The sequence below is a fragment of the Vombatus ursinus genome, unplaced genomic scaffold (assembly GCF_900497805.2).
Source record: "Vombatus ursinus unplaced genomic scaffold, bare-nosed wombat genome assembly UNPS02014225.1, whole genome shotgun sequence".
NCBI lineage: Eukaryota > Metazoa > Chordata > Mammalia > Diprotodontia > Vombatidae > Vombatus > Vombatus ursinus.
In genome coordinates, this window is record NW_020954003.1 from 270,735 (window position 1) to 298,496 (window position 27,762).

Sequence of the window (27,762 nt, forward strand, 5' to 3'; positions counted from 1 at the left end):
AAACTCTGTCCTCTACCACATCTTCTTTTTAAAATAGAAAAATGAGAATATACCTCAGTCATCCTTTATTTCAGAAAATCATGAAGCTTTGGGAACTAACTTTGCCATCCTTAAATGGGGTAAAAGGACTTTGTTGCTAAGTCATTTTTTTAGTTGTGACCAACTCTCCATTACCTATTTGGGGTTTTCTTGGCAGAGATACTGAAGTGGTTTGCCATGTCCTTCTCCAGCTCATTTTACAGAGAGGAGACTGAGGCCAACAGGATTAAGTGGCTTGCCCAGGGTCATACAGCTAGTAAGTGTCTGAGGCCAGATTTGAACTCAGGAAGATGAGTCTTCTTGACTCCAGGCCTGGTGCTTTCTATCCACTAAGCCACCTAGGTGCCCAAAGGAGGTATTGACGATCTAATTATGCGCATTTCTTTAAACTGACTGATGGATCTTAGATAGGATATAGCCAATTTATGGTTCAGGAATCATTGTCATAATACTTATGTCAGAGTAATTTTTTCCATGTAGAAAATGTTATTGTATCTAATTATAGAAATTTCAATTAAACATCTGTATTATGAGAGAAATTTAATAGAATAAGGATTTTCTCTGCCAAACTTTAAGTATTTCCTTCAGTCAGTACCCTCTATGTAGCCCCCCCCGAAGAGGTTTCACCCTTCCTCCTTTCCCCATTCTCTATTTCAAGTCTTCTATGCATTTTTCCACATACTAATTTGTATTATAGCTATTTATGTACATTTTTTATCTCCCTAAGATACTGTAAGCTCATTGAGGGCAAGGTTTGCTTATCTCTGGCAGTATCTAACATAGAACTCTATACATAGAATATGTTTAATGATCATTTGTTAAAGTGAACTAGGTTTCTATGATCAGAATTTGGCCTTTAAAGAAAATTCATCTGGAATTATTATTAGAGCTTTATCTTCTCTTTTCATAAAAAAGGACCATTTCTTTAACAAACATTTATTAAGGACTAATAAATTAACTGTGAAGAATACTTAAAAGACCATTTAAAAATCAGTCCAATGACATGAGAAAAAGTGAGAATGAAGGAATGGTGGATGAAAGTGAGTGGAAGAAAAGTGAGAATGAAGGATGGTGCAATAGAAAGAATACTGAATTTCAATCAAATCTGGCTCTGCCACTTACTGCTTGTATTGCGTTGGGGAAGTCACCTCTCTTAGACTCAGTTTCCCTTTCTAAAATGAAGGGTATATATGTTAGATGACCTCTAAAGCTCTGTCTAACCCTCAATCCTGTGAATTCATGATTAAGCTTTTCCTAGGTGTGTATACCAGCAGAGAGCCTTTTGAACAACTGTAAGCTCAGTCCTCTCATTAAACTCCCCCTCAGCCTACTAGACACTTTGCTTAGGCCAGAGTCATATTTACTCTACCCAGCAGATGAGGAAGGAAGTGTGTGACGAAGACTCTCCTACAAGAAACAAGGGGAAGGGGAAACCAGTTCTTGCCCTGGGTTACGTGGGTGGCTGTTTACTGGGCACTGCTGTGCATGCAGCTGTGTGTCAGCTAGTGTCTGTTGCCCATTTGCAAAGACTAACACATAATGGAATTTTTTTCATTTTGGTTGTAGTCTTTGAGAAGGAAACATGAGACAGGAACTAATGCCGTATTGGGAAGCATTTCTGTATGTGCCCTTACACAATCAAGACTTTGGATAGGAGAATATCCTGTTGGGTAACAAGAATATCTGCCTGTCTGTCAGGACTCTTTTTTATGTGATAGAGTGGGTCTAAAGGGACATAGGAAAATATGGTCATCATTTTTGATATTAAAATGTGGTTATGTTGAGAATATAAGTGATCTACACAGGATGCAACTATGTGATGTGAACTTACAGTGCTCATTTTTCCCCCTAGAAGTTGAACTAATTGTCTTTGTTGATATATGTTACAGTAGGAAAAAAGTACATTTTGACTCTGTTAAAATTTTCTTTTTAGTACCTCCTAAGCCTGTCCATTTCAGACCACTTGGGCAAGAAAGAGATTTGCAGCGAATACCTCCAGCACCTCGTAGACCTCTTCCAGCTGACCCAAGGCCATCCAGGACCCTGCTGTCTGCAGAAGGAGAAACACAGATCTCACCAGACATCAGCAGCCTGATTGAAAAGTTTGAAAGCATCTGGTAATTCTGTCTTATTGTTTTCCAGGTGCAGGTCGTAAAATAGATGAAAGAACTTGAGTAAGTGGCTTGACCTCTCTGGATTTAAGCTTTTTCCTCAGTAAAATAAATGGATTAGATTAGATCAAGGGTTCTCAACCTTCTCTATGTCATGAGCTCCTCTGGCAAGCTACTTAAATTGATCCCTTATTAGAATAAACTTTTTAAATAATTGAAGGAAACGCTAAATATCAATTAGAGGTTAGTGAAAATAAAGATATGATTTTTTTTTCCATGCAATATCATCGACTCTCTGAAATCTATCTGAATCCCTTTAATGTCTATGGATCCCAGGTTAAGAACTGCAGGACTAGATGTGTTATAGGAATCCCTTCCAGCTCTGATGGTCTGTGAATCAAATTGGCATCTTTTCTGGTTCATTTAAATATGCTAACCATGCAATGGAGCTCCTATGAGCTCAGAGTCTAAGCTTTAATTTTGACTCCTTCAAAGAAGCACTGTAAAAATCCAGTTGCACATGTCCAAGCACTTTGAAATTCCCAAATGAGGAGGGATATAAAAGTGAGAATTACTGTTCTTTAATGTAAAAGATTGAAGTAGCTCTGGACTCTTCCACAATGATTTTTTTTTTCACCAGATGCATTTCTGGTTTGGTGGGCAGCAGCTGGATTAGTAGACATACCTCACTTCATAGGATATTTTTGTATGTGTGTAATAGGATATTCCTATATATGTAGATATATAGGATTTTATATTTACATTATGGTATTTATACATAAAATCGCCTCTATAAACATAATGAAATGTGTGTTGGAATATTCTCATACATAATATCTGTAGGTAGTATGGTAGAAAGGAAAATATGCCAGACCAGGATCCAGTAGACTTGTATTCTATATCTGTCAATAACCTATTGTGTGACCTTGGGCAAGTGACTTCCTCTCTTTGAGGCTGCTTCCTTGTCTGCAAAATGAGGAAACTATACAATCTTTAAGGTCTCTGCAGGTTGAAAATTCTCTTTGGTGTAGTAGAAAGAACCCTAGACTTTGAATGAGAATTGAGTATGTATGACATTGGACAAATCCCTTAACTTTTCTGAGCCTCAGTTATATCCAGTGTAAAATGAGAATTGGATAAGATGATCTCTAATGTCCTAAGTTCCAGCATTCTGTGATTTTGATTCTGATTCTGATTCAGAACAGAGAAATGGCCTCACTTCTTAAACCTCTGTATCTCAGTTTCCTCACCTGTAAAATGAGGAGGGGGTGACTAGATGACCTTTACTGTCCCTTCTAGCTCTGAATCTATGATCTTGTCCCTTTGTTCTGTTTTGGATAGGACAGGAAGAAGGGTTGGGATCTATGTCCTCACCTAGCCTGGGGTCTGGCCACTGTTGTTGGTTTTAATCATTAAAGATCTGCATGTTTGGACAGTTCCCTCTTCTTGGCAAATATGAATTCTTCTCCAAGGCAGCCATGTTCTTGAAAGATATGTCATGTTCTCTTTTTGCTCTTGAGCACCTTATTGTTTTATCCTGTGAGCAGGTCCAATACATTAGGCATTTGCTCCCTGACTTGTATGGCTGTGTTTTATATGGGCATGTCTACACTGAGGAGTTATTTGTTAAGCTTATAGTGTCTTGGGTCAAATACTATGCCATGCATTCGATGCAGTGTACGGTGAACACCTTAGCTCCTCATAGACTCAACTTTTTCTTTCTCTTTTCATTGCAGGCATCCCATTCCTGTTCTTCAGAGGAGCCAGTCCCATTTACCCTTTAGGATGGAGTCAGGATTGGGCTCATCACCATCCCCAAACACCACAGACTGTGAGCTGGGCTTTGGCTCTGGAGACTCAAGTGAGAAAAACAAGAGAGACGGAAGCCAGCCAGCTGTGCTGGGCATTGCAGAACCAACCAGTACAGACTTGGGCAAAATAAGAGAACTCCACATAGGGGACAGCCAAAGCTTTGAGGACTGTTCTTCTGCTAAGCCCAACAAAGAGGCCATGGGGAGGGATGGGGCAAAAGCCCCAGCTGTTGAGCAGGGCAGCAATGGGAAAATACCTAACAGAGACAGTGGCATTGACAGCCCTTCCTGTAGTGTAGCAGGAGAGACCTTTCCAACTGAGGAAGGAGGAGAGCACAAGAAATACCCCACTGCAGGCCTCTTAACTGAGATAGAGCCTGAAGGACAACGGAGTGTGAGCTCACCTGGTGATGTCCAGAAAGAGGTAGCTCAGGAGGCTGACAGTGATGTTGATGAGGGCAGCAGTGAAGAGCCAGAAACTGCAGATGTGCCAAAGGGAGAAGACCTAGATGTAGCAAAGGTAAGAGGCCCACTTTTCCACGTCCATTTGTAGTTTCTTAAGCTCCCCTACCCCCTACTGGGTATCACCAAGGGGATTTTGCCTGGCAAAAGAATCTGTTGTCCTTTTCCCTGTAACTGAATTATCTTGTACCATTTCTCATAGCCAGTCCCTTTAATGTTATTAAATAATTACTCTTTCTTCCCCAAGAATAGAAGGACCAACAATGTAGATTGATAGTATAGAGGTCCCCTCTCCCCCCCAAAATCAGCCATTTGAAGTATGCCTATTGCTGTATAAAATTCTATAGACTCCCTCCTCATCCTAAAATGAGCTCTTTGGGAGACCATCCAACAGACTAGAGACTACTCTCTTAAAATATGACAACAAGAGTGGAAGTTTAGCATAGTTTATAAAGAGTCAACTTTGACCTACATTCCAGTCCCACCCCACACATACTGTCTTTGTGACCCTGGAAAAGTCACTAAGCCTCTTAATAAACCCAGGCAGCTCTCTAAGACTATAAATTACAGAGCAAGTGCCAATGTGCATTGAGAAGAGGAAGTTTCCTCTTTTGAAGGTTACTTACACCAGTGAAATCACTGGTATGGTCCCCCTCACTCTCCAAATTAGAAACATCTACATTTTGAGTGCCAATTATTTTTTTTCAAATAATATTCTTAATTTGGGGATCTCCTTAAGACTCAATATATTTCCTTCTATTTATTCTAGAAAGGTGTTTTTGGCACAGATAAAGAGGGAATTGGTAGCCTTTTGCCCTGTTCAGCACCCAGGACAGGGCTTTGCATTTGATAGATATTTGTTGAGTTGAATTAAATGAGTCTACTAGTTAAAGTACTTTGAATATCTCTGTCCTACACTTTGAATTTAATCCAGGTCAAAAAACATTTATTTGGTACCTAAAATGTGCCTAGCACTTGAAAAATTTGCTTACTCGTTGTAGTGTTTTTCTTAGGTGGAGGTTATTGTTTACCATCATCACAGGATCATAGATACAGAGCTAGAAGGGACAGTAAAGGTCATTTAGTCACCCCCTCCTCATTTTACAGGTGAGAAAACTGAGATACAGAGGTTTAAGATTCACTCAAGGTCACACAGGTATTAAATGACAGAGATGGGATAAGAACTCACTTGCTTTCATTTCAAATCCAAGGCTCTTTCCACTATACCACACTCATAACTAAGACATAGATCTAAGTACAAATGTAATTAGTGGTGGACTAGGATTCAGGAGATCTGTGTTCTTATCAGAACTTTCATTGACTGTGTTATCTTGGTGAAGTCATTTAGCCTTTTGTAGCTTCAGTCCCCTCCCTTGTGATGAAGGAGGAACACTCATGCCCACCTTGAGGCCTGGTGCTGATGGTGATCCTGTTCCTAATGGAGCTAGGCATCATGGTTCTCTTTCTGTCTCTCTCTCTTTCTCTCTCTCTCTGTTTTCCCATCTCCCTCTCTTCTCCTCCCCTTTTCTCTACCCACCATGTGTCTCTCTTTTTTTCCCTCTCCCTCCATTCTCCCACCCTCTCCCTGTACTGAAACTGTAGGAAGGGGCTAAAAGGGTCAGGGTGGAGAGCATGACAACTGGCTATATTCAAGCTGTATTCCAAAATTGCATTGTGCATTCAAGGTAGGAGACAGTATGATACAAGTGTTTTAGTGGATAGAATGTTAGACTTGGAGTCAAGAAGACCTAAGTTCAGATCCTCCTTCAACTACTTCTAGGGGTCACTTTGTGACCCTGGACAGCTCACTTAACCTCTCTCAACCTTAGTTTCCTTATCTGCAAAATGGTTAACATAATAGCGCCTAAGGTTGTTAGGATCAATTGAGATTTATTTTATACATACCTACAGACATTGCTTTTCTTTTTTTTAAAATTTTAATTAGTTTATTTTGAATTATCAACAATCACTTCCATAAACTTTTGAGTTTTAAATTTTTCTCCCCCTCCCTCCCCATCTCCCTCCCCAGGACAGTGTGCAATCTGATATAGGCTATACGTATATATTCCTATTAAACATATTTTCACATTAGTGATGTTGTAGGTAAGAATTAGAACCAATAGGAGGAACCATCGGAAAGAGGAAACAAAACACAACAGAAGAAAAAAACTAGCAAATAGTATGCTTCGATCTGCATTCAAACTCCATAGTTCTTTCTTTGGGTGTGGATAGCATTTTCCATCATGAGGCCTTTGGATATGTCTTAGATCCTGTATTGCTGAGAAGGGTTAAGTCTATCAATATTAGTCATAGCACAACTGGCTGTTACTTTGTACAACGTTCTCCTGGTTCTGCTCATTTCACCCAGCATCAGCTCATACAAGTCTTTCCAGGTTTTTCTGAAGTCAGCCTGTTCATCATTTCTTATAGCACAATAGTATTCCATTACATTCATATACCACAACTTGTTCAGCCATTCCCCAATTGATGGGCATCCTCTCAATTGCCAATTCTTTGCCACCTCAAAAAGAGCTGCTATTAATATTTTTGTACATGTGGGTCCTTTTCCCATTTGTATGATCTCTCTGGGATATAGCCCTAGAAGTGCTATTGCTGGGTCATAGGGTATGCACATTTTTATAGCCCTTTGGGAATAGTTCCAAATTGTTCTCCAGAATGGTTGGATTAGTTCACAACTCCACCAACAATGCAGTAGTGTTCCAATTTTCCCACATCTTCTCCAACATTTATCATTTTCCTGTTTTGTTATTTTGTCCAGACATTGCTTTTCAAACCTTAATATGTTATATAAGTGCTAGCTATTATTGTTAATATTGGTACAGGGGAAAGAATACTCACTGGATTTAAAATTTAAAAAAATCTGGGTTCCATCCCTAGTTGTGACACTAATCGTATGACCATGAGCAAGTCAATTAAACTATCTGAGCCTCAGTTTCCTCATCTGTAAAGGGAATGGTTATATTACCTATTCCATAGGGCTTTGGGAAAGAAGGCACTTTGTAAACCTTAAAACTCTGTCAAAATGTGGCCTATTACTCAGTTGGGGATAATGAGCCTTGCCCTGCTCTGCCCTGCCTTGCACGGTTCTTATGAGGATCAGAGGAGAGAATGGAGTATGCAGTGTAGGTGAGAGTATACCATTAGTACAAAGGAATGATGGGAATCTTGTCTAGAAACATTTGGAATTCATTTGGAATGGGCTGAGTATGTTGGATAAATCTAAAACCCCTTCTTCCCCCAAAGATTGTCCTTTCCTAGAAGGAGCACAATTAAAAACTGATCAACATTTCTTTCTGCCTCATGGTCACTCACACCATCAAAATAAAAAGACCTACAGTTTTCAAGAACAGTACCAAGTTATAGCTGGCATTTTTGAAAGCTGTATGGGCTGGCTGTGAAAGTCTGTAAAGACAGCCTTATTGACCTTTTAGTGCAGGAAGAAATGCTTTCAACGGTTGGTGTTCTGAGGGTGGCCAGTGCTCTGGATAGGTTGCAAGGGTAATAATTACCTTGCAGAACAATCACTGTTTTACAATTTTTCCACGTGGAAATCTTTGGATGTATAAGCCAGCCACAGATATGGCTTTTTCCACTAGCAGTCTAGAGAAAACAACTTCCCTGTTTTTTCCTACAGAGCAACTGAGGAAAGGAAGCATATAATATTGTATGCAATTGAAAACTTACTGGGGTACCTGTACTAGCAGGAAGTAATTACCCAGGTTGGAATTCGGCCAGAACATTGGACTGTGGAGGGTGAGGACTGATTGTTAATGGATTCATAAGGTCTGGACACTGGATTATGACCATTCCTTAAAAAGAATTTCCTATATGATTGAAATAACACTAAGTGTTACTGGCTGGTACAATGGATAGAGCACTGGGCCTGGAGTCAGGAAGACCTGAGTTCAAATCCAACCTCAGACACTTAACTAACTGTGAGACCCCGGGCAAGTCACTTAACCCTGTTTGCCTCAGTCTCCTCCTCTGTAAAACGAGCTGGAGAAGGAAATGGCAAACTGCTCTAGTATCTTTGCTAAGAAAACCCCAACTAAGGTCACAAAGAGTCAGATGTGACTGAAAATGACTGAACAATAACAATGTTATTTAGGGGCATCTAAGTGGCTTCAGCGATAGTATTTTAAGGTGGGAGTGTTTTAAGGAGATTACAAAATTGGCCAGTCTTAGTGACAACTATTTCATGATGGAGCATTTTGAAGGTCTCATTTCATTCTTTAAAATGTTATAAGTAGGGGCAGCTAGGTGGCACAGTGGATAGAGCACCAGCCCTGAAGTCAGGAGGACCTGAGTTCAAATCCGGCTTCAGACACATAATACTCACTAGCTGTGTGACCCTGGGCAAGTCACTTAATCCCATTGCCTAGCCAAAAAAAAAATTATAAGTAACTATGTATTTTAGATTTTAGATATGTGCTGTCAAAAGATCATTTTCATCTTAGGGAAAGAAATGACCTTTCCAGCGCTGTTAAGTCCTCTTTAAAATAATGCTTTAAAATTTTCCTATTGAATCTTAAAATCAAGAATCTTAGATTTGGAAAGGATTGTAGAGGTCATCTTGTCCAACCTCCCATCCCATCTCTCTGTGATGTAGATTCATATCTACATGAATGAACCTTAGGTATCATCTAGCCCAGTCTCCTCATTTTATAGTGGAGGAAACTGAGATGTCTTCTCTTTTTCTTGAACACTTCTAATTATGGGTAACTCTTCACCTCCCAGATCAGGCCACCCTTTGGTAAGATAGCTGTAGCTTTTAAGGCAGCTCTTCCCTATACTGAACCAAAATTTGTCTTTTTGTAATTTCCATCCATGGTCTAGTTTTGCCCTCTGGAACTATACAAGTCTTAAATATTCTCTCATCTACATGAAAAGGCTTCAGATGGTTGAAGAAAACAATCATATCTCCTTTCATCTTCTCTTCTCCACAGTAAATATCTCCTTACAACCTGGCATTCAGAACCTTACCTGTCTTAATCATCCTTCACTTCAAACAATCAAATTTGTAGTATCTTTTAACAAATGGTTCCTAGCAGTGAAAACAGTTCTCAGAATGTGGCTTGATTAGTGCAGAGGACAGTGGAGGTATTACTTTCTGTTTTCTGAAACACTTCTATTTTTGTAATCCTAGATTGTCTTAGCATTTTTATAGAAGCTGCTTTCACACCATTGTCTCATATTGAGCTTATGATCAGTTAAAAGGTCATTTTCATGTGAACTGTTACCAAGCCAGATAGGTCATTTCTTCCTGTGCTTGTGCAGTTGATTTATTTTAACCTCCTATGGTTGTAATATTTTATACTTATTCCCATTAAATTTCACCTTTTTGGTTAACAGAACTCTAGCCTATTAAAATTGCTTTGAGTCTTGATTCATTCATCTGTCCTATTAGTTCTTTCTTTCAGCTTTTTGTCTTCTGAAATTTGACAAACATATCGCTTTGCTTTTTTTTTGTATCTGGCTCATTGATAAAAATGGTAAACAGGATTTGTTCAAGAAGAGCCATGAAAGCCTCCATTTTCCCCATTTAACAGAATCATTAATTACCACAAGTTTAATATAATTGTTGAGTTTACTTCTAATTCACCTTAACTGTGCCATCATTCAGCTGCCATTTCTCTGATGTATCTAGAAGGATACCTTGAGATATTGTCAGATGACTTGCCGAAAGCCAGATGTACTATGTCTCAAGCATTTTCTGTTCTGCCAGTCTGATGATCCAATTTAGCATGACTTGTTCTTAGTGACCTCACATTGACTCTTAGTCATCACCTTGTTCTTGTGTAAATAATCTTAAGCATCTGCTTAACAATCTTTTCTAGAATATTGCTAGAAATATACATTAAACTTTCTTGTCTGTGTTTTCTAGGATCCACAATCTTTTTTTTTGAAAGTACAATAACATTTACTAGTGTACAGATTCCAGAATCCTCCTGTTTTCCATGATTTCTAAGAGATTACTAGCAGTAATTCCAGGATCCCATTTGTAAGCTTCACCCCTGTGGAATATCATTCGTCTGATCTTGGAGATCTGAGTCAATGTAAATGTCTAGGTACTGTCTTGCTTTTTCTTCACCTGTCTGGCTTTTTGTTCTCTTTCTATGATTTGTATTCTACCCTTTTGAGTTTGAAATACTGATTAAAGAGAAGAAATAAAAATAGTAATATATTTGTTCTTCCTTTTCAGTGCCAACTTGGTTATTTTATTGAATAAGATTATCCTTTTTCTTTTTACTTGAACACTGTTAACAAGCTTTTGTTGTTAAGAAAACTTTTGTAGTTATCAGAAATTTTTATAGTCTACAACTCTGTGTTTTAGCACTCTTGACACTGTTCTTATAGTTCTGGTCACTTTTTTTGTATTTCTGCATTTCAGTTCAATTTGGCAGATGTTTAATAAACAAGTGTTGTGTGCAGGGCCCTGTGTTAAGCCTTGAGGAGATAGAGATTAAAAAAATGACCTTGAGGAATAGCGTTATAGGAAGGGTTGAAGAGGGTATCAGAATAGCCTATGGCTTAAAGTCCTCTGCAACCTGGCTCTTACCTATCTTTGCCAAGAGAGAGGAAAAGGAGGACAAGAAAAAAACCCCAATAACATTGGACTTGACACTTAAGAAGTCACTCTTTACCTTTAAGAGAGCAAAGTGATTGAGTTGGAAGCTAGATTATGGAGTGTTGAAAAGTGAGCAGGTGGTGAGGAAGTTGATACTACTTCTAGGATTTAGCAGCGAAGAGAAAGAGAGTTGTTAGGTATATACAGGGACAAGAGCTTGATGAAATGACAGAGTCGTGGGATCTTCGTAAGAAGTGACATAAAAGATTATCAAAGGGATGTGTATAAAGGAGATAGGTATTTAGAAGGTGGAATAGCAGATGGATAGCCTTCATGCTGCATTGGTATCCACATCATGCCAAGAGATCTGGAGGAAGCTCCTAGCACATTAGGTGGATTTCCCAAGGACAATTTATGGGAGAACCGGGAAGCATGGAGAAGTTGTGAATTATACCGTTGGAACCAGTATTTACAGTGATGAGATTACAGATTTATTGAAGTGTTAAAGAAGCAGTAAGATTATTATTATCAAGAGCAATAACAACTCATATTTACTTAATTTTAAAGTTTACAAACATTTTGGAAACCTTATTTTATTTGATGCTCACAATGACCCCTGTAAGATAGGTACTGTGAATATCATCACCTCCATTTTACAGATGAGAAAATGGATGAGTTAAGACTCAAACCTTAGTCCTCTAGCTCCTTATCCAGTGCTGAGAGACCTGAGCATGTTTTTTCGGCTATGGAAGTAGCAAGTTGAGAAGGAGAAATTAAAGATAAAACCATTGATTTGAAAGGGACCTCAGAGGTCAGCTAATCTAATCAGGAATTCCTTTTGCGATTCCTTTTCAAGAAGAAACATCCAAAACCTTTTTACTTGGTGCAGAAATATCTATAGCAATTATACCTGGTTGCTTAGATCAACATTCCCACAGTAATTTGGCCACTGTGGGGGATTAAAGTATATTAGCAGAATCTATAAATTCTTCCTTGGAGAGATTGGACTATGCCAATACATACAGGGGAGATGGGAAAATTTTGCAGCAAAAAGAAAATTTAGCTCCTTAAAAACCCTCTTAGTGCTAAATTGATGTTAGGAAGAAATAAGACACTCAGGTCATTAAATAGTTCACAAAAGGACATTTACTTAGCCCTAACATAGGTGGGATTTACAACCAAGGTATAGTAGCACTTCAGTTTGGCAGATGCAGGCCTCACTCTCTATGAAAACACATCTGTTCTGTAAAGCAGGGTGTGGTGACTTAGGTGGATGGTCTTCAGAAATCCACCAAGTTGGAGGGGCACCAAGCCCACATAGATGGGACTTGATTCCCCTTGTGACCAAGAAAACCATATTAACACAGCCAAGGGCTACCAGAAAGCTGCATCAAGGGTGGCAGGGCTTGAGATTTGCCCACCTTTCAGCCAAGTCCCAACTTTGTCACCTTTTAGGAAAAATCTAGCCTAATCCACTATGGGAGAAGGAGGTTGGAGGGAATCTTAGTAGTTATTGGTCCTATCACTCTCATTTTATAGATGAGGAAGGTGAGACCTAGAGAGGTTATATGATTTGCCCAAGTCACATGGGTAGCAAGTGGCAGGACTATAATTTGAACTCATTTCCTAGGACTCTGTCAATCACTCTTTCCATTGTAACATGCTAACCCAACACATTTCATATACAGTTGAAGAAACTAAGACTTAAAGAGGGTGAAAGGCTTTGCCGAGCTCACCCAGCTAATAAGTCAGGGTTTAGAACTTGAACCTAGGTCCTTTGTCTCGAAGTCAATATGCTTTCTATAGTGCCCAGCTGCCTTTCTAATAAAACTCTATTGCAGAGATCCCTAAAGGCCAAAACCTCCTTCTTGATCTCTCAGAGGATGATCTAGCCTCCTAACTTTCTTTATTGGGATGGATTTCATCCAGTGGGAGCTTAATGTTAAAAAATTTTCCCTATCTTTACCTATCCTCTCCTCGTTTTCTGTCTCAGAGGAAGGATCATCCTTATCATATGATAAAACACATGTAAAGCACTTTGCAAACTTGAAAGCGCTATATGAATGTCAGTTATTATTGTTACTATCCCTTTTCCTTACCAAGGATAAACCCCTCTACCTGTGCCCTCAAGAGGCTGTGAAATATATACTCTTCCCTTGATTGATGCAGACTGTAGCCCTCTCTATACCATAGTAGACAATTTTCATTAGTTGTGACCAAAAACTTTATAATTTGGTGTCTAGTCCTCCAGTGATGACCTATTTTAGGCCGTTCCTGGAAGAAAAGATATATAACCCATTTCCAGCCCCATACTCAAAGCCTTTCCATCTTAGAGAACACAGCTGTACTCTTCTGGCATAGTATTGAACAACCTCCATAATATAATGAAAAAAACATTAGAATGAGATTTGGTAATTACCAGACTTCCCATATCCTGAAAACAACAGGCTTTGACCTGTCTTGTCTGTCTTTTTAACAGTTATTCTATTTCTGACCATCCCCTTATAGCCATGCTTGTTTAAAAAGCCATCTACAGTTTAATCAATGTCTCGACTTCCTCAACAGCAAACATTTATTGATGCCTAGTGTGCAAAGCACTGTGCGAGTAGCTGGGGAGATAAAGAATTTAGATATAATACCACCTACTCTTTCCTTAACCTCCTGCAACCTGGCCTAAGTCCCTTCTAAACTAAAACTTCTCCTTTGAAAACCACCATTACTGGTATCCAATGACCTTTTCTCATCTTTATCAGCATTTGTTATGGTTAACTGCCTCTTCTATCTTGCACTCCTCTGGCTTCCATGACATTAAACTTTTCCTCATTCTCCCTTTCCTATCTGTCTGGTTTGTTGCCCTCTTCCCTTACCCTAACTAATAAGAATTCCTTTAGAATTTGTCCTAGACCCTCTTTTTCCCTCTCTACAAGTACTTCCTTAATGACTTCATTTATTCCAATGACTTCTACTACCGTCTCTATGTAGTTGAACCCCTGATTTGTATCCCTAGTACTGATATCTTGCCTGACTTCATTGCTCGTATTTCTAATAACTGCTGGAAATCATTATCTGGATACGTTGAAGCCACCTCAAACCAAACCCACCATCTCCCTCCCCCTGACTTCATTGATGGTACCATCCTCTTTCCAGTTACCCAGGCTCAAAAAGCCAGAATCATCTTTCTTTTGTCCTTCTTCCTCACTTCTCACATCCAATCAATTGCTGTGAACTTTCAATTCCACTTCTTCAATATCCCTCACAAACATTCCTTCCTTTTCCTTCTCACTGGAACTGCTCTGTTCCTTAGTGTATATCTCCTGGACTTCTGGAGAAGCTTCCTAAGTAGTCCACGCTCTGCCACCCCCCAATTTCCATATGAGGAAACTGATGCCCAGAGGGGTTAATTACTCTGTTTAAAATCACATCAATACTAAGTACCAGGATTCAAATCCAGGTCCTTTGACTCCAGATCCAGTGCTTTCTACTGTATTGTGCTGACTCAATTTATATAAATGTCTTCTCCCTCTTCTTTCCTGTAAGTTTTTTGAGGGTAGGGGGTTGTGACTGATTCCCAGGTGCTGCTCTCTCCACAAATTCTTCTCTGAATCTTTACCCAACTTCTACTTTGCCTAAACCTCTAAGAACACCTTGTGCTCTCTCCTTTGCTATTGATATTTGTGGCACACATGTCTTTTCCTCTAGCTGTAAGCCTTTGAGACCGAGGTGTAGCTTTTTTTGGAATGACAGCAGTCTCAGCCCAGAGAATGGCATTAGGTCAATGTTTGTTGAATGAAGAGAAGGAAGAGGAGGCTGGTCATCGTGAAGTAAAATTTCTATTGTTGATTTGTGATATTGCTCCAGCAACTCTAGCAATAACTCAATTTGGCGGGTGACCAATGAAAATCTCTGATGTATTTTACCCTAATTAGTATGAAAATAAACCAATGAAGGCAAAGCCACAGTCCCTCAGCTACATTCTAGCCACTGTCCCACACACTTGAATGTCCAGAGCAGTGTGGGAATCCTTTAGGTACAACCTGCAGTTGTTAGAACATGGATCCTGGGTCCAAAGTTGAGTTCTTCATTCTTCTCCCTCTTCCTCCCACCCTGGCCCTCACTCTTCCAAACAGTTTCCACTGTAGGGATTAGGGGCAGGATAGTAGAAAGGGGAGGGATATAGAGACAGCACATCCAAAGGGTCAAGCTCAGTTCTTCAAGTATTTGCTGAAAAGGTAAGTGTCTGCAGCCAGGGCTCTGTGCACCATGCAGAACAAAGAGTAGCCACAGCTTTTAGACTAAACTTAAGATGCTTCTGGTATAAGTACAAACAGACCAACATGCACGGAATGGCCTTTTCAGCCACATACATGATTGAAGCCGAATGAGCAATGTCCAATTTAGGAGTGGAGAAAGATAGCAGTAATGTGGGATGGGGAAAGGGCACCATGATCAAAAGGAATAAATGCAATGGAAAAAAAACACTGACCACTTTTGGTAAACTCATTCAGCAAAGAATTATTGAGCACCTACTGAAGATAGGGTCCTGTGCTTGGTACTAGGCTTACAAATACGTAAGAAATGCTTTCTACCATACCAGACCTCACAGTAGACTTTAGGAGACAGAGCATAGACATAAAAAGATAATTATACAGAGCACAAATAGGGTGCTCAAATAGGAAGTTTCAAATAGGGAGTAGTGATAATTGATATAAGAACAAAGAGGAGATCATTGTGGGCTGGGAGGCTCAGGAAAAGTCTCATGCAGTAGGTGGAACAGACTTCAAAGACGATTAGGGTTTAGATCAGTATTGAGGAGGAGGAAGGGTGTGAGCAAAAAGTCTAAAAACTCTGAAGTGTGAGCATATGCTCGGTCTGCTAAGTACAGAGTGATCACCTCATGTAGTTCAAGAAGAGGAGTGGTGAGAAAGCAGTTTCAGGCAACTTAATCTGGTAGCAATGTGTAGAATAGGCTGGAAGAAGAAGAGACCGGGCTGACCCTTAACAATGGAAGGCCACCAAACCCCTACTTGTCCTACTCCAGTGACAGCTCTGGTTGTACAACAAAGTATCTGCTATCGTTTTTTTCCTTAAATATTTGTGTTATGTGTGTATCATACTTGATCTGACTCAGTTGCTTGATATTACATGTCATTGGCCAACAAGTGGCAAATGTTTTTCTTAAATTGACAGTATGATTATTTGAGGGACAAAATGGTATGAGTAAAAAAAAAACACTGGATTGGAAGACAGGAAAGATATGTTCTAATTCACTTTCTAGTATATGGTAGCTCTCTGAAGTTGGGTAAGCTGCTTATTATCCTTTCTAAGCCTCAGTTTCCTTATCTGTAAAATGGAGATGGTGATACTTAGTAGGCATACTTGCATAAGTGTACTTATATCACAGAATCAGAGTGAGGATTGAATAGGTGCTATACTAAACTGTTTTGTAAACCTTAAAGTACTATATAAATATCATCTATAATAATAATCATTATTCTTTAAAACAGAAGTGGTAAAATAGATGGATTTTATACTGCATTTTAAAGTTTACAAAGCACTTCAGTACAATATCTCATTTGATCCTTACAACATAGATCCTTGTAACATAGATACTAAAGATAATGCTATTCCAGTTTGAATAATAATACTTGGTATGTAAAATGCCTTTTAAATCCTGTCATAGGTCCTATCACCGGACTCACTGGAGTTTACTACTTTTCAGAACATCTTATGAAAGAAGCATTTTGTCTGACAGTGTTAAGATTTGTGGAAAGTTGTTAATGTAATCAATAATGAATATTTATATAGCATTTAGAGGTTTACAAAGCATATATGTGTGTTTTCTCATTTGACACTTGATCATTGGAAGAGGTCTGATATACTCAATAGGACTGTTTGTCTCTTCTCCTCAGTGTACTGAGCCACAGAAGTTATTCAACATTGCAAATGAACTCCTACACACTGAAGAAGCCTATGTCAAAAGATTGCACCTACTGGACCAGGTAGATTAAACTTTGGTTAAAATTAGTTTCTTTATTCTTTCCTAGAATTTAGACTTTTCCTGAAACTGAGCATTTTTTTAAAAAGTGAACACATGTTCTATTGTTTTTAAACTATTGTAGGTAGACCGTCTTGGTGTTGCAGCCAGAGGACATGGGTTCATGTCCCATGGGTTCTGCTACTTTACTAGCTATGTGACTTTGGGCAAGATATTTCTCTCTGAAGTCCCACTTTCCTTATCTGAGGTCCCTTCAAATTCTAGAACCCTATGATCTAAAAGCTTCCACTATGAAAACTTGTCCTGGTCTAGAAAGTCTGTCACTGAAATGGAGGGGGTGGAACCTCTGGATGTAGAATATTGCATATACTATCAGACACTGTTGAATTGTTCCCCCTCACACACTTTCTGAATCTTTGTATAATGAGGGGCATTGATCAATGTGGGCTTAGTCCTTAGGATATGCTTGAATTTGCTTTTCTTGATGAATTTTATAGAACAAAAGTATCAGACTTGTAGCCACCAGCAAAATTCCCTATCAGTTCAACCAGATTAAAATGTAATGGGGAAATGTTTCACAAAATAAATAAAAATAGAGTACAGCAGAGATAATGTTAATTTGTGGTTTCCTAAGTCAATATACACCCCTCTCTGTTTCTATTTGAGTTTGACACCATCCATATTGAGCATATGTGTTTCTTGACTGGTCTTGTCCAATATTTGAACTTTGGAAGCCTGTTCTAACAGTGTGTGACTGAGGGGCTGGTACCATGTGATGAACAATCTCTTAAATGACTGTCGACTTGGCAGAACCAGTGCCTCAGGAGGTACTGAGCTAGAACTTAATTCACAGACAAAAGTGCTGCCTTGATACTCTTTTAGTCTTTTTTCTTTCTTAGTAGTCAGTGAAGCAAGAACTTCTGTGAGTGTGAATCAGGAAAGGGAAGATGCCTTCTCTCTCACCTGGTTATTGTGTGTCTATGAATACACTGTTTTTCAAGAAGAAAGCACCTAGGTGACTATGAGTTTGGTTCATCCATCAGAGGCTTATGATGTGCCAAACTCTCAAGAAAGACAGTCCCTGTCCTCAAGAAGCTTAATTTTATGGAGGAAGACCACACACAAAAGGGGGCTGGAAAATGAAGGGTTTGTAGGGGGAGGTAAAAGGACCAGGCATGGTAGCATGGCATTGGAGTCTAAAAAGTCAAAAACATAATTGGGAGGGGAATGAATGTTGCTGTCATCAAAATAGAGGCTCCAGAAGGAACTCACCAATGAGAGAAGGTGTCCAGCTTAGCAAAGAGATGTTCCCGGGTGAGAAGGCCTCACTCATGGAGGTTTTGGGGTAAAGCTGTAGATGAGGCGTAGTACTGAAGTCAAGAAAGTCAGAAGCACAGCTGAGAGGGAAATAACAATGTAGCATCCATTCTGGGTGACTTACTTCCCCAGCTGCTTAAACCTGTCCAAGTCATTAGAGACTTGGGACTAGGGGTTGTTAAAATCTCTTCAGTTGATTTGCTGCGGGCAGCAAATGTTTAACAAGGGGAGAATGTAAAGTAGGTGTTTCATATCCCACCTCAGTTAATCTAATCTAATTATTGCAGCACCCTCTCTGGACTGCTCCCTCAACTTAGAATTGAATCTACAGGTTGGCTTCCCCACAGGGCTCAGTTGATGACTACTATTCAGAGTTCTAGAATTAGAGAAGTTGGTTTCTAGTGCCATTGCTTGTGTGACCCCACTGGTGTGCTTCCCATTGATAATCAGCCAGACTTAATTAGCTTTTTAGTTAAGGACGTTTACTAAGGGGGTCTAATGACAGTAGTTGGCATAAGAGATTCGCTCCTCTACTAAACCAAATAGGTGAGATATACCTTCCTCCTTCACACACAAGATCCTGTGGGTAGAATAGGGCACCTACTATGTGCTAGATACTGTGCTAAGTATTTTACAAATCTCATTTTATCTTCATAACAACCCTGGGAGGTAGGTGCTATTATTATTCTCATTTTACAGTTGAGGAGACTGAGGCAGATAGAGCTTAAATGACTTGCTAACAGTGAGACTGTTAGTAAAATGGCTGAGGCTGGATTTGAACTCAGGTCTTCCTGACTCCAGGCCTAGTGCTTTATCTTCTGTGCTATCTACTATAGAGAACATATATAACCAAAAGGTAAATGCACAAATCATGGCCCCGGAATCCTCTTCTTCCTTCCTGGAGTCCTCATGAAATTCCCATTAGGTATAGCTTTTTGCTGGACCCTGAGAATAGGCGTGGAATACACAACTGACACATTTCTGCCACATGGGGTCTTTTTCCCTGAGACAACTGTTGCCCTCCTCAGGTGAGTATATATCTCTTTATAGAAAGGTCCTTATATTCAGCCAGAGTCACTTTAGCACCCACCACGACCACCTCTGGGGGAGTGTACTAATGACTCCGGTGTTATTTTCCAAAGTCATATGGAATCCTGGGTATGCCGTTCTTTGAGTGCTTGTTCATTCAAGATTAAGAAAGAATGACATCAAATGAAATGAAGTGTGTGGTCCCAGAGAGTGGCCAGGGGCAAGATAAGTCAGGCACCGTTCTCCTCACTGAGCCACTCACAGCAGTTCTTGCCTCACCCATTGCCCAAAAGTAAAGGAGGCTGAGAGATTGTCCCTACTAATTGGGGCTCCCTCTGTACCTCCTGACTTCTCAGGCAATTAGAAGAGTATTCATCTTCACAATGCTCAGCTCCCAGTCACATGTGCTAGAAACAGGATTCTAAAGTTGCGGTGGCATACTGGACAGATCATTGGAGTAAAACACAAAAAAAACAAAACCAACCCTGGGTTCAAATTCCACTTTAGACACTTCTTAGCTGTGCAGTCTGTGGGCAGTCACTTAGCCTCTCTGGGCCTCTGTTTCTTCAGATGTAAAGTGAAAGGCTTGGACTCAATGCTCCCTGATTCTGTAATCTGGACTTTCTTTGTTTAACCCACCAGGAAGGGCATATTCAAGCCTGCTCTTGAGGAATGGAGCCCTTATAGAATAACCCATCCTCCCGTTACTGTATTATATAAAGGTGGCTCCCTGGACGGGGGAGGAGGATGAGGGAGAGGATGAGTATATTCAGAAATGATTATGAAATGGCCAAAAATTATATATCAGTAATTTTAAAATACAAAAAATAAAGTCTCATTTCAATTTGAGAACAAGCCAAAGGTTTTTGCTTACTAAAAATTAATTCCTCTTGTGATCTTTCTACTCAGCACCTAATCTTCTATCCTAAATGATCTTGAACCATTTTTCAGAATATAGTTGGAAAGACAAATAGTATGATATTTCTTTGTTTGTATAGGCCGGGTTATGAGTGGGAAGAACGCTGCATTTTGGAACCAGAAGTTCCTTTAGTTGGATGGGTTTGGGCCACTTATCTCCCTCTCTGAGCTTTAATTTTCCTTTTGTGAAGATTAGGAATAATAATCACCCCAGCTCTGCTCCTTTCTTGGGGCTTTTATAAAGATCAGGTAAGATTATGGATGTGAAAGGGCTTTGTAAAATATAAAGTATTATAATTAGCTCAATAAATAAAAGAAAACTTCATTTTATATATATATAGATATATATATGTATACCCAAATGTGTTATTCATATTGATTTTTAATTAACTAGAAAAGTAAAACCTTAAGATTCTTTTTTACAAAATATACCAGGCAATTTGAAGGCAGATCAAATGTCATCCTTTTCTTTCAGATAAGCCTGCATTTTCTTAGAGGTTTCATCTATTCCTAGACTTTTGTTTCTAATGAAGGAGTTTCTGACTCCTATTTTTCACATAGCCCTTAGGTCGTAGAAATATGTATTTAGAATCATGGGATTTTAGAGCAAGAAGGAGCATTAGAGATTATCTGTTTGAACCCTTTCATTTTGAAAATGAAGAAACTTCAAGCCCAGTATTCAAACCCAGGCCTTTTTATTCTAAATCCATTGTTCCTTCTTCCTCTATATCACAGCATCTGGACCTGACTCCAACTTCCCTTTGAGCAGTGTACTTCTTTAAACCCAGTTTAAATGATAAAAGAATGTATATGGCTTCATACAAATTTTATCCCTTTTTAATCATGAAACATACCTGTCCTCAAAGCAAATATGTGGATCCTAAAGGTTCCTTCCCAAAGCAAATAATTCACATTAGGTAGAAATGAATGATCTAAAAATATTTCATTCAGTGATTTTTTGATTGTCCAACTGCAGGTTTTTTGCACCAGGTTGGCAGAAGCTGGTATTCCATCTGAGGTAACAACTGGTATCTTCTCCAACATTTCTTCTATCTACTGTTTCCACGGGCAGTTTCTCTTACCAGAGCTGCAGACTCGAATTACTCAAGAATGGTGAGTACTGATCCCAAACTGTCACTGAAGAAATGATAGGATAATATCTGCTATCTGTTTCGGTGGAGGTTTTACAAATTCTTCCTTACAGTTTTTCTCCCTCTGTGCATATAATATTAAGGATGTGTGTGGGGTGATCTTGAGAATTTATTTAGTTCCCTCTGAATACTTTTTAAGAGTAGCTATGTAGCTCCCAGGATCTTATTATTAGTAATTCAGTAACATGTTAGCGCATATATATATTACTGAGATTATCTTTATACATATATGTATATATATAAATAAATATAGATATAATCAATTCATTTTAACTAAGTGCCCACTATAACAAAGCACTATACTCAATGCTGGAAGTACAGGGATAAAAAATGATGCAGTCCCTGCCCTCAGGGAGCTTACTGGGATATGGGGACACAACGTGTACACCGACAAGTATAGCACAAGGTAAAGTATAATAGTAACCAAACAAAGATCAAGCAACCAACAAGATTTTAAAGCATCTGTTATGTGCCAAGCACTACACTAAATGCTAAGAGTACAAAAACAAAAAGATATATTCATAGCCCTCAAGGAGCTTACATTCAAGGAGACATCTATACATACAAGTATATGCAAAATAAATATAGAGTAATTTGGGGGAGGGGAAAATGCTAGCAATTGGAAGGATCAGGAATGGGCTCTCATAGAAAGTGGCCCTTTAGCTGAGCTTTTTGATCCAATAAGTGCCCAGGAAAACTAGAAGTAGAGACCACTTTAAGCTAGGAAAATCATGGAATGCTTCCTAAAGTATGAACCATCTGAGTTGAACCTCAGAAAGAGGAGGATTTTGATGGATAAAGATAAAGGGGAAATATATTCTGAGTTTATAGATTTCATAGAGCCAGATGGTGGGTTGTTGAGTTCAGAGAACATCTCAGTCCAGCTTATATTTATAAAGCCTGCTACTGTGCTTCTTGTTAGATGGTGACCTTCCTAATGACCTCTTCCTAAATAGGATCATTTTGATAGTTTTGTGTTACTAAAATGCAGCATGAAACATCAGTGTTTCCTTACCTTCTATAAAAATCCTTTTGCTATGTGTCATACTGCCTGTCTTCCTATTGGATTGAATGAATGAGTGAATGCCTGTGTTCAAAAATAAGAACTTCACCACCCTCTGACAATCAGGTGATTGCTCCAGTTAACAACTGCTGGAGGGAATTGCTGTAAAGTGTGATTAATAAGAGTTCCTGAATTTCATCACTCCTCAAAATTAGATTCGCCAGTGATCTAGGTTAAACCCTTTCTGCTTTCTGGGGCATGACAGTCAGTTTTGCTTTAGAGTTGCTCTTCAACATCTCTTTCTGTCTCCCATCCCCCCTCCCCTTCTCTCCCCACCCCTTTCCTTTTTTCCCCTCCTAAGTGGCTGGCACTTGGTCTTTAACATGCCTTTTGGACAGTTGACTTGTAGTAGTCCTTGTTCCTGGAGCCAGTTAAAGTGGCAGGGCAGCAGATTATTGGGTATCAGTTGTTTATCAAGAAGCATGTCTCCTGGGGGCAGCTAGGTGGCACAGTGGATAGAGCACCGGCCCTGAAGTCAGGAGGACCTGAGTTCAAATGCGGCCTCAGACCAAACACTTGACACGTACTAGCTGTGTGACCTTGGGCAAGTCGCTTACCCCCAATTGCCTCACCAAAAAAAAAAAAAGAGAAGAAGCATGTCTCCTGCCTAAGTCAGGAAAGGGTAGTTTGCATTTATGAATCTTTGAAGGAACCCATTCAATACTTTGAGCCTTATTTGTAAGATGCTCCCAAACAAGTAATAATGAATGGTGAAGGGGCAGCTAGGTGGTGCAGTTGATAGAGTTCCAACCCTGAAATCAGGAGGACCTGAGTTCAAATGTGGCCTCAGACATTTACTAGCTGTGTGACCCTGGGCAAGTCACTTAATCCTGATTGCCTGCCCCCCCAAAATAATAATGATTGGCTAACAAAACAGGCTTGACCCTCTGCCTGGTTAATCAGTAAATTCTGTGCCCTTAAGAGATATGTTTTCATTTGTTAGCCATTAGCTCCATAGACAGTTACTGTTCCAGAGCACTAGAAGGTAGGAATTGTCTGCCCATCTGACTCTCTAGAGATGATTCTTGGTCCCAAGCAGGTTCTCTCTCCTTAGTTACCTATTGCTTCTACACAGAATTTCTCTTTCCTCTGTAGCAATATATAGTCTCCAAGCTTCTCCTAACAAGTCTATCAAAGTCTCACAACCTTTAATATATTTAAGGGGTTTTATTGCTAACAACCACTGGGAAACAAATGAGTTAAAATACACAAAAATTGGAAAAGTTAAAAAAATTAAGAAACCTTAAAAGTCTCAGAATCCCTGATGAACACTGGAATGTAGAGCTTAGCCTCATATTTCTTTGTTCCTATGGACTCCACCACTCCATCATATCATACTGTTGTGTCATATACCTCACTGTTGTTACAACATCATTATACTGTTATGTCATCACATGGATACATTCCGCATCACACTTATACCTAGCATTGCGCCATTACAACATTTCACACTTATACCATGTCACATTCTTATACTTTATGTCACAGTGTTATACCATATGTCATAGTGTCATGCTGTATCTCACATTTGTTGTAGTGTAATTATCACTCTTAAACCTTATGTTATGGTGTTACAATGTATGTCACATTGTTATGCTGTCTTTTTCATCTTTTTGAGTAGAAATCATCATAATCATCACTTTGTTAATGTTTTCTGATATACCAGCTGCTTTTTATATTGGGGGTGGGTGGGACAGGGTCATTTTAAAATTTTATTAAGGTTTCGTTTAATAAGATTCAGTGCCCTGGCAGACATTTGCATGTCTTTGGCAAGGCAATCACATTTTGTTACTAACAATTGCATCCTCTGTATGTTACTATCTACTAGAAGCTTTGAGCTTTCATTTATTACCTGGTTTACCACAAAACAAAAACCTAAGTGTGAAGAGTGGGTTCTCTGCCATTAAAAAATCTGTATACTTTGGTATTTCAATGGATTGATGATCTCACCACCACAGATGCTCCTGCCAGCAGTGCAAATTGCAATATTTCTCCCACCCCTACCATCACTCATCCTATGCATCCTATGTTTATGATCTTCCCACAAATTTTCCTTAAGGGCTTTATTCAATATGCTGGGAGCCTTACTTCAGATCTCTTGAGTTTGCATGGATTACAGTGGAACACACAGGCTGTATACTGTTTTATTTCTCACTCTTGCTCCTTTGAAAAATTTATAATAATAAGGCCTATGATTTTTTTCTAAGCATTTAATATCCCCTCCTTTGTTAGATTAACTTGACAAATTATTCTTTGGGGCCCTCAAAACTGTATTAACTCCAACATGGACCTCCTTTTATGTGTACTTGGTCTAGTCTATCTGCTCTTGTCATCTTTGTTTTATTCAGTGCATTTCCACTTCGCCATGAAGCACATCTCTAGATTTGTTGATTCTATTGCCACTGATGAAGAAAAGAGCTTGTTCTGGAACCCCTCATAGATCTTTTCCCTTTTTGATCTGTGTATTGTTCTCTTTCCAATTTCATCCTTAAATGCCCTTAAGATCACCTTGCTCACTTGGGTCTTTGCTTTCTGTAAGGGCAAGGCTGACTAGACTTCCTCTAACCTTGTTTTCTCCTCCACTGCTTCTCCATTGAGGTTGTGCTACTTAAAATTCAATCCAACAAAAATTAAGTGCCTGCTATGTTCAAGATGCTTTGCTAGATGCCAGGGAAAATGAAATCGTCTCTACTCTCAACATACTAGTTGGAGGTAAAGGGAGAAAGAGAGTCCATGTAAATACAAATATTCATGATACAAGGAAAACTTGGGGAGGGGCAGAGCACTATTGACTGTCTGCATCTGGGAAAGTACCATGGACGTAATAATATCTGAGTTTAGCCTTAAAGGAAAATGAAGATTCTGAAAGTCAGAAATGAGGAGGGAGTTGAATCCAGGCATGGAAAAGGGTTATATAAATGGTGTTATATTATTGAATTTAGGTCAAGAGCTAGTATAGCTTAGTTTGCCTCAGTTTGATTATATGAAAGGGAGTATTATGAAATAAGACTAAAAAGGCAGGTGGGAGCCTGATTGTGGGAGGCCTTAAATGTTCAGGCTGAGAAGTTTGTATTTTTTCTGATAATTAAGTAATGTGGACCCACTGTATGGTTAGAGCTCTGCGTTAGAAAGATGATTTTGGCAAGTATGGGAGATATATTGAAGAAGTAGGAAACTAGAAGCAGATAGACCAGTAGTTTAAGGAAGAGTTGCTAAGGACCTAAACTAGGATAATGACCATGTGAATGGAGGTGGAAGGGACAGATTCAAGAGATGATAATGGATATTGAATTGATAAGACTTTACAGTTTCTAGGAGTTGAAGGATGAGTGAATGAGAAGAGTCAAAGATGACTCCAGTGTTACAACCTGAGAATGATTGTGTCTCCAGTAGAAAATGGAAGTGGAGGAAGAAGCAGGTTTAGGTGGGAAGATAATGAGGCCATTTATAGGCGTATTGTTTATGGTGTGAGGTAGGACACCCGGAAGGTGATGTCTGTCAGGCGGTGTGTGAGATGTGACTGTATGACTGAAGTATGAGACAGCAAGTAGGAATGGATTCTAGATTTGGAGGTCATCTCTCTGTTTGGGGAATCAGCTTTAGATTTTAAGGGTCATCCTTTAAACCAGGGGAGGTAGACAGATCTTTCTGAAAGTTCATATGGAGAAGAAAGAGAAAAGAACCTAAGAGCTCTGGTAAACACAGTAAAGGAGCAGAAGAGGAATTTTAGTCCCACAGGACACAACTAGGCTCAATGGGTAGAATTTGCAAAGAGGCAAATTTAGCTTTGATGTAAAGGGAGAAAGTTCCTACCTATCACAGTTAGCTAAAAATGAAATAAAGTGCTTGAGAAGGCAGCAGTAGTTTCATCATAACCTATGATCATTTTTCAAGTATGTTATAGACGAGATTCTTATTCATGCACATACAGGAATAGGTGGCTTTCAAGGTGCTTTGCAACACTGATATTCTGTGAAAAGAATTAATCTTAGAATCACAGAATATTAGTGATGGAAAAAACATTAGATCATTTGGTCTGTCCCTTCATTTTAAAAATGAAGAATCTAAAGTTTAAAAAGGAATCATTTGTTTACTCAAAAGTCACACAGTAAGTTAGTAATAAAGTCAGAACATTGACATAAATGACTTTTAAAATTGCTTAGGTTAACTTTTAGTAAATATATTTCTTATAATAGAAAAGATTATAATTTGTGCATATAAAGTCAAATGAGCTGGTGCAGAGAACTAGAAAGAATGAACTTCTACTCTGGACTACAGTGATTATGCTATGCTACTCTACTGGCATATGAAATTGGCTGGAGAGTTACAGACCTGATCTAATTATCTCTGTAAGGGCTGACATTCTAAAAGAAAATTAAGAGATAACACACAACCTTATGACATTCTCATACAAATCAAATACACTGTGTTTTACAAACCTTGAAAGATTGTTTGGTTACGTTAACCCATTCAGATTGCATTAAGAACTATGAAAAATCCCATGTAGAGGACTATTAAATGGTAGAAAAAGTTCAGATTCAAATGCTTATGAAGCCTTAGGATCTGAGCCTGGGACAGATTTGTATTTTACTTCTGACCATGAAAATGTGAGTTATCCTATTGAGAAAGAAAAGGGAAAAGCATATAAAGAGCCCAATGTGACTGCAGAGAAAGTTCCCCGGTGACCTAAAGGACACATACAAAAAATTAAATGTGGAGACTGTAACTAAGGATAGATACAGATAGATGTCGTGGACATATACAAAGGAGACTCAAAGCCCAGAATGAGCTGAGTCTTTTAAAAAACTGTAAAACACAGTAAGAGGGTCTCTGTTTGAAACAAGAAGAATGAGGAAGGGCCAAGTGTAATCCTTGGGGCAAATACTATAATATTACCAGATGACAGAAAGCAGAACTTTACCCAGCAAAGCTCTTTTAAATCCTAAGTGACAGGCTAGCCCTGGCTGAAGTTAGTGATTTTACATTATGAGCTACTTCATCTTCAAAGTTAGAAAAAGGTCCCTGGATAACTGTCAAGGCACTTGCTCCCTTTTCTGGTTGCTAGGACTTCAGATTCCAGGGAAGTCTGTTCAATGATCAATTCAGCTCTGGTCCATAGCCCTCTGTACAGAACTGTCTGTCATTACTTCAGACTAAATAGTTAGCCTCCAGTCCTTGCCATGCCTCAGGGCTTCATTGGCTATCTGGCCCCATTCTTACCTTGCACACAATACTTAGAGAAATAAAATCCTAGAATCTCCAAAATAGAAGGGTCTA

The 27,762-nt window shown here is 39.1% G+C and overlaps 1 protein-coding gene across 2 annotated transcripts in view; it reads left to right on the plus strand.

The window, feature by feature from the left end:
- FGD3 (FYVE, RhoGEF and PH domain containing 3) overlaps window positions 1–27,762 on the plus strand; it is a 192,270-nt gene that overhangs the window by 104,875 nt on the left and 59,633 nt on the right. For both annotated transcript variants that reach the window (XM_027860622.1, XM_027860623.1), the window contains exons 3-6: window positions 1,973–2,156; window positions 3,887–4,481; window positions 16,922–17,011; window positions 21,248–21,384. In XM_027860622.1, the coding sequence (XP_027716423.1) occupies window positions 1,973–2,156; window positions 3,887–4,481; window positions 16,922–17,011; window positions 21,248–21,384 (1,006 nt within the window). The remainder of the gene's footprint in view (window positions 1–1,972; window positions 2,157–3,886; window positions 4,482–16,921; window positions 17,012–21,247; window positions 21,385–27,762) is intronic.